This window comes from Xenopus laevis, chromosome 4S, assembly GCF_017654675.1.
Source record: "Xenopus laevis strain J_2021 chromosome 4S, Xenopus_laevis_v10.1, whole genome shotgun sequence".
Classification (NCBI taxonomy): domain Eukaryota; kingdom Metazoa; phylum Chordata; class Amphibia; order Anura; family Pipidae; genus Xenopus; species Xenopus laevis.
In genome coordinates, this window is record NC_054378.1 from 20,291,975 (window position 1) to 20,307,365 (window position 15,391).

The window sequence follows — 15,391 nt, forward strand, 5'->3', positions numbered from 1 at the left end:
AATGTAACTGAATGTGTCTCAGTGGGACATGGGTTTTTACTATTGAGTGTTGTTCTTAGATCTACCAGGCAGTTGTTATCTTGTGTCAGGGAGCTGCTATCTGGTTACCTTCCCATTGTTATTTTGTTTGGCTGCTGGGGGGGGGAAGGGAGGGGGTGATATCACTCCAACTTGCAGTACAGCAGTAAAGAGTGATTGAAGTTTATCAGAGCACAAGTCACATGACTTGGGGCAGCTGGAATATTGACAATATGTCTAGCCCCATGTCAGATTTCAAAATTGAATATAAAAAAATCTGTCTGCTCTTTTGAGAAATGGATTTCAGTGCAGATTTCAATTCTGTTTTCAATTCAATTCTGCTTGAGCAGCACTATCAACTGATTCATTTGGAAAAAAAACCCTTTAAATTAATGATTGTAAAATTGATGAGGGGGCTATTCTAAGCACTTCTGTAATTTACATTCACTATTTACTTTCTTTTAATTCCAAGATATTAAGGGATACATGTGCTGTTAATATGAATGAATTTTGTTACAACAGCGCCACCTGCTGGTTAGTTCCCACCAGTCTGACCACCAAGTAGTCAAGGAAGTTATCAGGAGAAAGAAAGAGGCTGCTCTGATGTTCTTCTGCTTAGGAACAAGTAAAGCTTAATTATAGTGTCAATGGGATCATGCATTTGAGCTAATGTGATGTCCAGAGTCAGACTGAGCTACCAGAGTACCAGGCTTAGCCTAAGGCAATTCCCATCAGACATACTTTTTTTTATTTAGCCCATATTTAATGAAAGTGACTCGATGGGGTATATTTATCAAAGAGTGAGTTAGAGATCACCACAGTCCACTAGCGTAAAATACCACCTCTCTCCATTCATTTCTATGTGATTTTTAAAGGCGTATTTATCAAATGGTGAACTTTTACCCTTTGATAACTAAGCCTTTAAAAAATCCATAGAAATGAATGGAGAGAGGCGATATTTCACTCTAGCAGACTGTGGTGATATCTAACTTCACTTTGTTGATAAATATACCTCATTGTATCTTTGCACCGAATTTGTATCTTTTTCCTCATCACCTGTATTGATGATTAAACCCATTTCTGTTTGGGGAAATTATATTTTTTTAAGATCAATCCCATCTAGTCAACTAATTTGAAAAAAAAAAAAAAGAATCTAAAAGAAATCAATAAACGTGTTGTTTTCTCTTTGGTTTCACAACAGCAGTGAAATTCAGCACCGCGGGAGTTTAGAAGTAGGAATGGTTGAGCCATGACATCATAGCCCAAATGCTCAAACATCCACATCCTGTGATTAAATCACATGCACCAACATCAGCCAGACACCAAAGTAAAATGGGGGGCAACAAGGGAGCAGTCTAGGTCATATTTGAGAGGGGTAACTTTGGGGGACAACGTGGCTTCAGAGGAATGTTAGATTTGTCATGTAAATTTAGCACCATAAACACTCACTACATGGAAATATAATTATTGATAAACCAACTGGACCCAAGGTAGACACTTGTTCAGCAAGCTGCTACGCCATTGCCTGGCACCCTCTGAAAATATATTGATTAGAGACTTCTTTTATATGGTCACATAATTTCTAAAATCCTTATGACTTCCTGTAGGGGGTACATTATCCCTTATAATAAATGAGTGATAATGTTCCCTGTATAACTCAGCCTTGTGCCTTGTGCCTTATATGGTCACAGAACCCCTCAGTGACTTCTAATATCCTTATCATTTACAGTAGGGGGGGACATTATCCCTTATAATACATGAGTGATACTCAGAGTTCCCTGTATAACTCAGCCTGCAGCCTTGTGCCTTTATATGGTCACAGAACCCCTCAGTGACTTCTAATATCCTTATCATTTACAGTAGGGAGTACATTATCCCTTATAATACACGAGTGATACTCAGAGTTCCCTGTGTAACTCAGCCTGCAGCCTTGTGCCTTTATATGGTTGCAGAACTCCTCAGTGACTTCCAGGACCACCATCAGAAATCGCAGGGCCCCATACAACAAAATTTCCTGGGCCCCATGGGCTGCACCCAGAGGCGGGCCAAGCAGGCTGAGCACACTAGGCAGCCCAGCCAGCCTGCTTGCCCCTTCCTTTACCCCGTCACTCGCGCATGCTCAGTAACTACATTCCCGGCGTGCTTGCGCAGTAAAGGCGTTCCGGCGCGCATGCGCAGTAAAGATGTTCCCGGCGCGCATGCGCAGAAACGCTACTCGAGCGTGCGGCGCTTATTGTAAACAGATTTACAGGTGGGTTCGGTCTAGGAGTAGGCAGAAGAGGTAGCTGCCCAGCGCCCCCCAATCATTGCGCCCTAGGCAGCTGCCTCTTCTGCCTACCCCTAGTTCCGGCCCTGGCTGCACCCACCGCAAGCCCCACCTACAGGTCAGCCCCCCACCACACAGTAAAAAAACTAAAAAAATATTGGTGGCTAGGGTTCCCACATGTTAATAAAAAATAAAAAGATATTGGTGATCAGGGCTCCCCATAAAAAAAAACATTTGTGGCCAGGGCCCCGTCCCCCACATTATGAGAAAATTGGTGGCCAGGGCCCCTAAAACATCCATGCCTTCCCGAAGTCAGCAGCTCTCAGAAAGATGGGGGGCAGGCTAATCAAGTAAGTGTGGCATGGCCGGGGCCCCCCTTACCCTCGGGGCCCCCTACAACTCTCCCCCCTGTCCCCCCCTGATGGCTGCCCTGGTGACTTCTAATATCCTATCATTTACATTTCATTGCACACTATCCCATATTTCATCTAATGGAGCTAGCTTAGGGATATTAATCATAGAAAGAAGTCATCAATAAACATTGTAGCTGATCCTCACAGTAATGCTTTTTAACATTTCCATACTTTTATAGATTATCCATATCAAGTTTGTATAAGAAATTGTGAAATGAAAAAGATTTGTGATGAGTCCTGCTGCTTAAATTGGTGCCTATGCCCCTGCCATGTTTTCAGTACTTCATGCTGAATGGTGCTAATGCTTGTTCATGTTTATACCCACAGAGTCTGCCATTAAAGAAGATCCCATACAGAACCAATGCCCCATCCGGCTCTTTCTTTGCAAGGGACAACACAGCAAATTTCTTAGCCTGGTGCAGAAATATCGGTGTTGGAGAAACCTGCTTGTTTGAGTCAGAAGGCTTAGGTACGTACACCATCTTTATTTACAAGATCATTACTGAGGTCATTATTAGCATCCCCTGTATTAAACAGGTTGTTCACATTCCAAATACTTCTTTCAGTTCAGTTGATTTCATATTGTTCATCAGAAATAAATACTTTTTTTTAAATGCTTTCCATCTTTTATTTTTTACTGTTTTGCCCAAAATTTATGTTAGAGTTTAATGTTCCTGTCTCTAGTGTTTTATTCCTACAAACTCATTGATCCAGGAGCATCTGAACTGTTCCAATTTACATGTAGGGGGTTATTTAACAAATGTCTAATTTCAAATTTATGTGAAATTTTTACTCTAATAAATTTGAATGTAATCACAACTCGAATGGGAGATTATTTATGAATAATCTTGAATGTCTGATATTTGATCGAATTGTCCCGAATTCGAAACGAGTTTTCCTTAAAATGTCAGGAAGGCAATTAAAATATACAAATGGTTCAACGGACCTCTGCCATGAATGAATGAATTCGACAGGTTTTAGGTGGCGAATATTCGAATTTGAACTGTTTCCAAGGGTCGAGGTGTGATAAATCTCACATTCGAATTTACATTTAGTTGGTGCCATTAAATTTCAATTTGTGAGCTTTGACACAAAATTTTTTCAAAAAGTCAAATTTACCATTCAAACCTTAATGCCTCTAGATTAATATAATTACTTTACTCAGCTTTATCTGTGGAATATTAGCAACTATTATATCTATTCTAACGGCTGCCCTTAATGAAACTCAGGGATTCTGCTCAGCAGGGACAAACAGAACAAATGTATCAACTAGTGGGCAGATTTCTCAAAGGTCGAATTTCGAATTTATGTGAATTATTTTTACTGTAATAAATTCGAATATGCTCACAACTTGTAAGGCCCAAAGGCCTCAGAGGTAGTGAGGACCAAGGGAGGAAATAACAATGTCCAAGTTCGCAGTACAGATAAGGATGAGACGAAAGAATGGTCAAACAGGCAACAAGATCAGTCCAGGCAGAAGAGGTTCAAGGTCGAGGAATTCAGGCAAAGGTCGGTACACGGATAACAAGGATTTTCACAAGATCACACCCAGGAGTAGCAAGCTAAAACCTATAATTGGGCACAGGTGAATTCCCAGAGCTCCTTAATATAGTCCCAGATTTGGCGCCAATTTGGACGCATCGGCGTCATAACGTGAGCGCGGACGCGCTGACGTCAGCGACCGACGCGATGACGTGTGCGACTGACGCCAGCGCCAATTATTGACGCCGACGTCCATTCCGTCGCCGGCGACCAATCAGAGTGCGGGAAGAAGTCGACATCATCCGGCTGCGTCCGTGAGGAACCAGGGAGCCGCCATCTTGGACGCCATCTTGGCCACCATCTTGTAAAGCGATTTCGGACTCCATTACAGTACCCCCCTCCCTAGGGGGGGCCTCAGGACCACCTGGGTTAGAAGGAAACTGCCGATGAAATTTTCGGACCAGGAGAGGAGCATGGACATCCGAATTTCTTACCCAGGAACACTCCTCAGGGCCGAACCCCTTCCACTCAATGAGGTATTGTAGGGTACCCCTCGAAACCCGGGAGTCCAGGATTCTTTTCACCTCAAATTCCTGATGACCGTCCACCATGACAGGAGCTGAGGAGGAAGAAGAAGTACCTGCAGGTTTGAGCAAGGAGACATGGAAGGCTTTCAGAATCCGCATTTCCGGGGGAAGTTGTAAATGGACCGCCACCGGATTGATGATCTCAGCGATGGAGAAAGGACCAATAAACTTGGGACCAAGTTTAGGAGAGGGGATTTTGAGACGAATGTTCCGTGTAGACAGCCAAACCTTGTCACCGGGTGCATACGGAGGGGAAGGAATTCTTCTCTGATCGGCGAATTTTTTCTGGACCAAGGAACTTTTCTCCAGATTGACGACAGTGGCGTGCCAGATGGCCGACATGTGGGCAGCTTGGTCATTGGCGGCAGGGACATTGGTGAGTAATAAGTCCTGAGGAAAAGCCAAAGGATTAAGACCATACATACAGAAAAACGGAGATTTTCCAGAAGAAACATGTAAGGCATTATTATGTGCGAATTCAGCCCACGGAAGTAGATCAGCCCAATCGTCCTGGCACAAAGATACATGGCATCGGAGGAATTGTTCAAGGGCCTGATTAACCCTCTCTGCTGCTCCATTAGACTGTGGGTGGTAAGAAGAGGAAAACTGAAGAGAAACACCAAGGGCTTTACACAGGGACCTCCAAAACTTGGAAACGAATTGCGATCCACGGTCAGAGACAATTTCGGCAGGGAAACCGTGGAGGCGAAAAATGTGTTTAATAAACAGTGAGGAAAGTTCAGGAGCAGAGGGGAGTTTCCGAAGAGGAGTAAAATGTGCCACTTTGCTGAATCTATCAATCACCACCCAAATAACTGTGTAACCGGAGGAATTAGGGAGATCCACAATGAAGTCCATAGATAGATGAGTCCATGGGCGGGAGGGAATGGGTAGTGGTAGGAGTAACCCCTTAGGAGGGGAATGTCCAGACTTGGATACAGCACACACAGAGCAAGAAGAAACAAAGTCTTTGACATCCTTTCTTAGAGAAGGCCACCATACAAGACGAGACAGGAGTTCAGTGGTCTTTCTGATTCCCGGATGACCGGCCTGTTTGGAGCTGTGGGACTGAACCAAAATGGAATGACGAAGTTCAGGAGGGACAAAGGCAACACCAACAGGAGTTCCAACAGGAGCAGAAGATTGAACAGACAATAATTGAGAGGCCAAAGCGGGAAATAGAGCAGCGATGATCTTTGTAGGGGGCACAACGGATTCTGGTTCTGCAGAATTGAGATCTTCGAGAAGAAAGCTTCTGGAAAGAGCGTCCGCCTTCTTGTTCCTAGCACCAGGCCGAAAGGTTAAAATGAAATTAAAGCGAGAGAAGAATAGTGCCCACCTAGCTTGACGAGGATTGAGGCGTTTGAGTGTCTGAATATACTCTAGATTTTTATGGTCTGTATAGATGGTCACAGGAACAGAAGAACCTTCCAGCAAATGTCTCCATTCTTCTAAAGCAAGCTTGAAGGCCAGTAACTCACGATTTCCCATGTCATAATTTTGTTCAGAAGAGGTGAATTTTTTCGAAAAGAAGGCACAGGGATGTAGTTTTCCATCAGAAGACGCTCTTTGAGACAAAATTGCTCCGGCACCGACATCTGAAGCATCCACTTCAATGAAGAATGGTTGGAGAGGTTCTGGGTGTCTGAGAATGGGAGCGGAAGAAAAAGAAGTTTTAAGAGTCTTGAATGCCTCCAAAGCTAAAGGTGGCCAATGCTGAGGTTTACCCCCTTTTCGGATGAGGGAAAGAATGGGAGCCACCTTGGATGAAAACCCCTTAATGAATTGTCTGTAATAGTTGGCAAAGCCAATGAATCTTTGGATAGCTTTAACACTGGTGGGGAGAGGCCAGTCCTGGATAGCGGAAATTTTAGCAGGGTCCATTCTGAAGCCTTGTTGAGAAATGATGTAACCAAGGAAGGAGATGGACGAAACCTCAAAGGAACATTTCTCCAACTTGGCGAATAAATTATTTCTCCGTAGACAGGAAAGGACTTCTTGGACTTGTAGACGGTGCTCAGCAAGGTTCTTGGAAAAAATAAGAATATCGTCCAAGTACACCACCACGTATTGGCCCAACAAATCTCTGAAAATGTCATTTACAAATTCTTGAAAGACCGCGGGGGCGTTACAGAGGCCGAATGGCATCACAAGATACTCGTAATGCCCGTCACGAGTGTTAAATGCGGTCTTCCACTCGTCTCCTTCTCTGACCCGGATTAAATTGTAAGCCCCACGAAGAAAAGACAAGCCCCCTTGAGTTGGTCAAACAGTTCAGAGATGAGGGGAAGGGGATAACGGTTTTTAATTGTAATTTTGTTTAAACCCCTATAGTCAATGCAGGGCCGCAGACCTCCATCTTTCTTTTCTACAAAGAAGAAGCCGGCTCCAGCCGGGGAAGAAGAAGGACGAATAAAACCTCTTTGCAGATTCTCTTGGATGTATTCCTTCATGGCACGGGTTTTAGAAGGGGAAAGCGGATAGGTGCTGGGAGGCATGGTTCCAGGAAGAAGTTCGACGGGACAATCATAGGGGCGATGGGGAGGCAGAACTTCGGCCGACTTTTTATTGAAGACATCAGAAAAGGCTTGATAAACAGAGGGCAGAGAAGAATTTGGAGACACAGATGAAACTTTAATGATGGATTTGGTGGGTAAACAATTTTGTTGGCAGAAAGGACTCCAACGGGAGATTTGAGAGGAAGCCCAGTCTATTACTGGGTTGTGGGTATTCAACCAGGGTAAACCAAGCACAATGGGAGTGGATGGACAGTCAATTAAAAGAAAAGACAATCTTTCAAGATGCATGGTTCCCACAATAACAGAAAGTTCATCTGTGGAGTGAGAAATAATAGCAGAAGACAACGGTCGATCATCAATCGCCAATGCACGAAGGGGAACAGCCAGAGATTGCAGGGGAATGGAGTGACTTTCAGCGAAGACTTTATCCATGAAATTCCCAGCTGCGCCGGAATCAAGGAAGGCTTCGGAAGAAATCGTCTGGGTTCCAAAACGAATCTGCACAGGAAGGAGGAAGCGTTGAGCAGAAGAATGGGGAGAGGGACCAATTCCACCCAGGTAAGTCTCCCCAGTCTTACCTAGGTGTTGGCGTTTCCCGGCTTCACTGGGCACTCATAGGCGAAGTGGGATTTTCCACCACAATAGAGGCAAAGTCCAGCAGCCCGTCTCCGAAACTTTTCCTGTTCGGTAAGACGGGCCCGTCTGATCTGCATAGGTTCTTCCGTAGGCAGGGAAGAAGAAGCAGAAGCCGCAGGAGTTGGAGAAGACAAAGTGGAAGCCGGATTGGGAAGGAAGGGTCTTTGAAAACGAGGAGCCAGAGTAGGTTGAAACCTGTGGAATCTCTTGATTGGGGAGCGCTCTCTGTCAAGCTCAGCTTGAAACTCCCTCTGCCGAGTATCGACCTTTACGGCCAAGGCGACTAGATCTTCCCAGCGGGATGGAATTTCCCTGGACACCAGATCATTCTTTATACGTATCGCCAGGCCGTTGTAAAAGGCAGCGTGATACCCGTCATTATTCCACGAAGTTTCTGCAACCAGGGTGCGAAATTCGATAGCATACTCCGAGACAGGGCGAGTTCCCTGTTGAAGATGGAACAGGCGTGCGGAAGCAGCTGTGGCACGACCCGGAGCATCGAACACAACACGAAGTTCGCGAACAAAGGACCTGGCATTGTCAATAATAGGATCTTCCTTCTCCCATAGCGGTGAAGCCCACTCCAATGCCTTCCCTTGCAGGCGGGAGAATATGAAGCCCACCTTGGCACGTTCGGAGATGAATTGGCTGGGTGAGAGTGTAAAGTGGACCTCGCACTGGTTGATAAACCCGCGGCAAGCTTCGGGGTCACCACTGTAGAGTGGGGGAGCCGGAATGCGGGGCTCGGAGACCTGGAGTGGAGCCACGGGTATGGGTACAGGAACTGGATCAGCAGGTGCTAGGGCCGACAACTTTGCCAGTACTGTTTCCAGGGCCTGACAAAAATGAGACTGCTGTACCTCATAGGACTGCATCCGAGAAGCCAGACCACGAAGCGCTCCACCGACATCAGGTGGCGCTGGATTTTCCTCCGAAGGGTCCATGGCCCAATTATAATGTAAGGCCCAAAGGCCTCAGAGGTAGTGAGGACCAAGGGAGGAAATAACAATGTCCAAGTTCGCAGTACAGATAAGGATGAGACGAAAGAATGGTCAAACAGGCAACAAGATCAGTCCAGGCAGAAGAGGTTCAAGGTCGAGGAATTCAGGCAAAGGTCGGTACAGGGATAACAAGATCACACCCAGGAGTAGCAAGCTAAAACCTATAATTGGGCACAGGTGAATTCCCAGAGCTCCTTAATATAGTCCCAGATTTGGCGCCAATTTGGACGCATCGGCGTCATAACGTGAGCGCGGACGCGCTGGCGTCAGCGACCGACGCGCTGACGTGTGCGACTGACGCCGGCGCCAATTATTGACGCCGACGTCCATTCCGTCACCGGCGACCAATCAGAGTGCGGGAAGAGGTCGACATCATCCGGCTGCGTCCGTGAGGAACCAGGGAGCCGCCATCTTGGACGCCATCTTGGCCACCATCTTGTAAAGCGATTTCGGACTCCATTACACAACTTGAATGGGAGGTTATTTAAGAACAAATTAGAACATCTTTTATTCAATAAAATAGTCCTGACCTGAAAATTCGAATCAAATTGAATTCAAATCGAGTTTTCCCTCTGAAAAAAACGTGAATCTCAGGAAGGCAATTAACATATTCAAATGGTTCAACGGACCTCTGCCATTGACTTGTAAATGAACTCGACATGTTTTAGGTGGAGAATACTCAAATTAGAATGTTTTTATGGTTGAGGTGTGATAAATCTCACATTCGAAATTGACATTCAAATTGCGGAATCAAAATTCGAATGTGTGAATTTTAACACCAAAAAATGTAATCAAATTTATTATTCGACCCTTAATAAATCTGCCTCTAAATGTATCAGTTATGGAGTCGGTGACCCCCCTCTCTCCCAGAGCTGCTTTAGAAGGTGAAAAATTTAACTTTACACTTCAATATTAACAAAAATGGTCACAAATAGAAAATAGACAGTATTTGGAAAAATTCTTTATTTCTGGTGAACTCCTAGGGTCTTTCTTGATCAAGTTGGCTTGGCTCCTTTTTACATTTATAGCTTGATAGTCAAACATCTGAATGTAACATATTGTGACTTTAGGTTTGGTTGGATCTGATTGGACAGGTTTAAAAATCCAGTAGGTGTGAGTACAACATCTGCTTGTTGATGTGGTTCTTGCTGTGACCACCTGTATCTCCTTTGTTGTGATCCAATAAGGCCCAACAATCAGATCAGACCAGACCGATATCGTTAACCTCAAGTTGACCTCAACAAACAGGCAGATCTTTTAATGTTTGGCCAATTTCAGTTTGAGAAAGGCTTGAGTATTTTTGAAGGCCATTATGGAACAGATATATTTGGGCTATGAACAAACCTGATAGAACAATTCATTTGAGGAAGCTTTATCCCCTCCATGGCAGACCAGCATTTTCCATGAAAGATTTCTTCCATCCTATTAGATGATTCCATAATGTCAGGCAGTAGTGAAGAGGATACAGTAAGAGTCGGTATCTGGAGTCATAACCCTGACGTCTCTTCAGTCTAAATCATAGGCTAGGTATCTGTTCATTATAAAATATGTTTCGGTATATTCAAGAATTATCAACAATGATCAGTGTTGAGTTTCAGCTACAATAGTTGGTTCCCTACATCAGAGGCTGATCTTCTATCTACATCAGCATTTAGAGCTCATTGAGACAAAGTGGGCACTGCCTGACAGCAGTTATTATGTTGCACCCCTCTATGTTCTCTCTCTTGTGCCCCCCAAGAGTAAAGGGTGTTATACATGATACATGATAATATCCACTCGCCAAACGAGCAGAGTTTTCCCTGATATGCCACCCACAGCAGGGTGATATTGGGTTAATTTGAACGTTTGGCTCTAGGGCTGAACGATTGGATTACAATGAAAAGAATGGAAGCCAACCAGTCGTAGGACTGCATCAACTAGCCAATGGGGTTCTCGTGAAAAATCAAACCTGCCATGATATCAAGCCGATTTTTGGCCTGATATTGATCGGGGAGACCCACCAGAAGCCCCCACACACAGGCAGATAAGCTGCCGAATCAGTCTAAAGGACCCATAACTAGGGATGGGCGAATTTGACCAGTTTCGTTTCACCAAAAAATTTGCCTCCGCCGAAATGTCTCCGACGCCCATTAAAGTCTATGGGCGTCAAAAAAAACTGTTCCGCAGCAAAATTGTTTGATGCGCGTCTTTTTATTTTGACACACACCGCCATACAAGTCTCTATGGGCGTCATTTTTTCAGCAAAACAAGCCGAAAAAATTAGCCCATCCCTTCCCAAAACGGCAGCTTTAATCTGCCTGTGCATGGTCACTTTAAATCCCATATCTTGCCATCAGTCTCACAAATAGGATTCTCATCTAGACAACACACCCGATGTCATGAGCCCTAAATTGCCACTATTGACCTCTACCAACCTTTTCTTCTTTCACATCACCATGGCACTGACCTGCACCCTGTTTCGCTGGCCAAGTACATGTTATCAGCTCAGAGCTCATTCCAATTTCACCTGGGAGCCTCTTTGTACAGAATAAAAAAATGCAGGGCTTTTTATTTAGCTTCTCTGTTTTCATATTGAAATTGATCTTCAAAAAAAAAACAAACTGAAAAATATGAATTGTTTGCTTGCTGGAGCTAGAGAGATAGGAGATGAAAAGAAGCGAATAAATGGAAGCAGTGTGTACAAGTATCAAGAGACTCCTTTCTTGCCGCAGTCTCAAAAGGTCTTTGACTGTCAGAATAGCCTGTCTTTCTCTCAGCTGACATGGGATCCTTCAAAGACTCCTGAACTATTTCTGCCCTATTTGTGAAAGTGACTCCCCCCTATCACTCGGCTGATCTGCTCAGTTCTTACAACAGCCCTTGATAAAGCTGTCAGAGATCTTCAGGGAGAGAACACAGGAGACCTTATTTTGCTGCCGATGCCTTGTCAATCTGGACAGCAGCTGAAATGGAAATGCTTAGACGTATATTTGCACCGGCTTCTTACTTTCATTTGCTAAAATCTCATTTTTTGTTGCTTCCAAAGGAAAGGAAGACGAGTAAATAATAACCCTTAAAGGAACAATAACACCAAAAAACGAGAGTGTATTAAGGTAATGAAAATACAATGTACTGATGGCACTGCACTGGTACAACTGGTGTTTTTACTTCAGAAATTCTACTATAGTTTATATAAATGAGCAGCTGTGTAGCCATGGGCAGGGTCGGATTTACAATGAAGGCGCCCTGAGGCTGGTGACCTCCATCGGCCTTCCCTCCCTCCCGAACAATAGTCCGCATGCGCATCCTTTCTTCTAACCGGAGCACTAGAGCATACAGGCTAGTGCTCTGGAATTAAACTAATCGATCGTTCGGCTGGGCTGCGTGCTGCCCTAGGCCTGGGCAGCCATTCAAGCACAGGATACACAGTATATAACAGATAGGTTCTACAATAGTTTATATAAACAAGCTGCCCCCATAGCTACACAGTATATAACAGATAGGTACTACTATAGTTTATATAAACAAGCTGCCCCCATGGCTACACAGTATATAACAGATAGGTACTACTATAGTTTATATAAACAAGCTGCCCCCATGGCTACAGCTTGTTTATATCAACTATAGTAGTACTTATCTGTTATCTTCTGTGTATCCTGTGCTTGAATGGCTGCCCCCATGGCTACACACCAGCTTGTTTAGATAAGTATATATGGTAGAGTTTTTGGAAAAAAACACACCAGTTGTACAAGTGCAGACAACTCTGCATTATATTGTCATTCCTTTAAAATACTAAAAAATTTTGGTGTTACTGTTACTTTAAGAAAATATACACCCTATAAGTAAGTGACTTTTCAACTCGAGGACTCATATACCATGGAGCCTCAGACTCTCTCTGAAACAGAATGCAGATACCTGTGGCCACTCTACCTGTAAGGCAGCAACTTTGTTGCAAAGTGCAAAAAAACACCACCCTGCCCTTCAGGAAGTAAATTACCCCTTAGGTCTTTCTTGATCAAGATGGCTTAATCTCCTTTCTACATTTATATCTTGATAGTCAAACATCTGAAGGTAACATATTGTTTTCCACTGAAGTGACTTTAGGTTTGGTTGGATCTGATTGGACAGGTTTAAAGATCCAGCAGGTGTGAGTACTACATCTGCTTGTTGATGCGGTTCTTGCTCTGACCACCTGTATCTCATTTGTTGTGATACAATCAGGCCCAACAATCAGATCAGAGCAGACCGATATTGCTCACCTCAAGGTGACTTCACCAAACAATCAGATCTTTTAATGCATGGCCACCTTAAAGTAGAAGGAAAGGTGTTTTTACTTGGGGTGCCAAAGTTAGTATCTACTTAACTGACACCCCGGGCCTAGGAATTTTTTCTCTGATGATTTTGAGTTGGCAAATGTTTAATTATTTCTCAAAGTGAGATCACCATTTAAATGCAACTGACAATATTTCTGTTTGCCTACAGCAGCTCAATCGATAATGAAGGAGAGGAAACTGTTATTAAAGCTGCTTCTTATATATGTTAACTCTCTGTCCCTTATACGTCTATGAAAGAAGGAGGTGATGGGTAACTCCATCCAGTAAATCCATCTTTGAGGCAACTGACAGCTGCTGTCTACAGTTACATGTTCAACGTGTCAGCCGTCAGGGTTATGACTCCAGATACCGACACTTAAATGTATGTTTCCTCTCCACCACTGCCTGGTTTTATGGAAGAAATCTTTCATGGAATCATGGAAAATACAGGTCTACCATGGAGGGGATAAAGCTGCCTCAAATCAATTGTTTTATCATGTTTGTTCATTGCCCAAAAATATCTGTTTTATTATGGCCTTCAAAGAGACTCAACCCTTCTCAAACTTAAAGGAGAAGGAAGGCACTTTCTACTTGGGGGTGCCAAAAGTTAGGCACCTCCAAGGGATTCTATTTACTTACCTGACACCCCGGGCTGGTACTCTTATCAAGAGAAAACTGCACTGGCCCAGGGTTCTTCCAGCAAGCACCACTGAGCCATTGTCTTCCGGCTTCTTCTTTTTGTTCTACTGCACATGCATCTCCCCTAGGAAATTTGAAGAAAGAAGAAGCAGGAAAGTGATCGATCCGTGGTACTCGCTGGAAGGAACCCAGGCTGGAGCACTGGCCCGGGACTTGGAGGTATCTCCAAGTCCCGGAGGAATCTTACTTTTGGCATCCCCAAGTAGAAAGTGCCTTTCCTTCTTCTTTAGGTTTGATAAAGGCTTGAGTCTTTGGAGGCCATTATGGAACAGATATTTTTGGGCTATGAACAAACATGATAAAACAATTTATTTGAGGAAACTTAATCCCCCTCCATGGCAGACCTGTATTTTCCATGATTCCATGAAAGATTTCTCCCATCCTATTAGACGATTCCATTAAGCCAAGCAGTGGTGGAGAAGAAAAATACAGTAAAGGTCTGTATTTGGAGTCATAACCTTGATGGCTGACATGTTGAACATGTACCTGTAGACAGCAGGTGTCAGTTGCCTGATACAGGTATGGGACCTGTTATCCAGAATGCTTGAGGCCTGTGGTTTTCCGGATAATGGATCTTTTGGTAATTTGGATCTTCCTACCTTAAGTCTACTAGAAAATCATGTAAACACGAAACAAACCCAATCGGCTGGTTTTGCTTCCAATAAGGATTAATTATATCTTAGTTGAGATCAAGTACAAGTTACTGTTTCATTATTACAGAGAATCATGAAATCTTTCTGGATAATAGGTTTCTGAATAACGGATCCCATACCTGTAATTCAAAGATGGATTTACTGGATGGAGTTACCCATCACCTCCTTCTTTCATAGACGTATAAGGGACAGAGAGGTAACATAAATAAGAAGCAGCTTTAATAACAATTTCTTCTCCTTCATTGTTCTATCGATCGAGCTACTGTAGGCAAACAGAAATATTGTCAGTTGCATTTACCCGAGGTATATAAATGGGGATCTCACAAATACAAATAATTAAACATTTGCCACCTCAAAACCATCAGAGAAAAAAAGTCTATTTTAAACTGACACCCTAGAGACAGAGATTAACACTCAAGTCAAAGCCGAGCCAGATAATTAAAAGAGAAACGGGAAATTGTGAATGTCAAGGAGAGCATTGTATTGTAGGGACAGAGAGAAAGACACAGACCCTGTCCATCATTGGAAGTGAACAACTATGGGGCAAATTCACTAAGAATCGAAGTTGCGCCAGGCGCAACTTCGCCGCTCTTCGCCGCACTTCGCCAGGCGAATTTTCGCCAGCGCTCCGCAAATTCATTAAAATGCGAAGTTGCGCACAGGGGTAGCGTAAGTTTGCGAAGTTGCGCTAGCGTTGTTTCGCTATATAAAAAGAAGTTGCGCTAGCAAAGGCTAATTTGCATACGGCGCGAAATTCAAATTTCAATGGAGGAACACGTATCTGCACTACAAATGCCTAGAAAACCTTCAAATCTGGAAATAAAA

At 43.8% G+C, this 15,391-nt stretch overlaps 1 protein-coding gene across 2 annotated transcripts in view; it reads left to right on the forward strand.

Moving 5' to 3' along the window:
* Nucleotides 1-15,391, forward strand: part of gas2.S (growth arrest specific 2 S homeolog) — a 99,261-nt gene that overhangs the window by 34,072 nt on the left and 49,798 nt on the right. For both annotated transcript variants that reach the window (XM_018260314.2, XM_041561013.1), the window contains one exon: nucleotides 3,025-3,166. In XM_018260314.2, coding sequence (XP_018115803.1) covers nucleotides 3,025-3,166 — 142 coding nt within the window. The remainder of the gene's footprint in view (nucleotides 1-3,024; nucleotides 3,167-15,391) is intronic.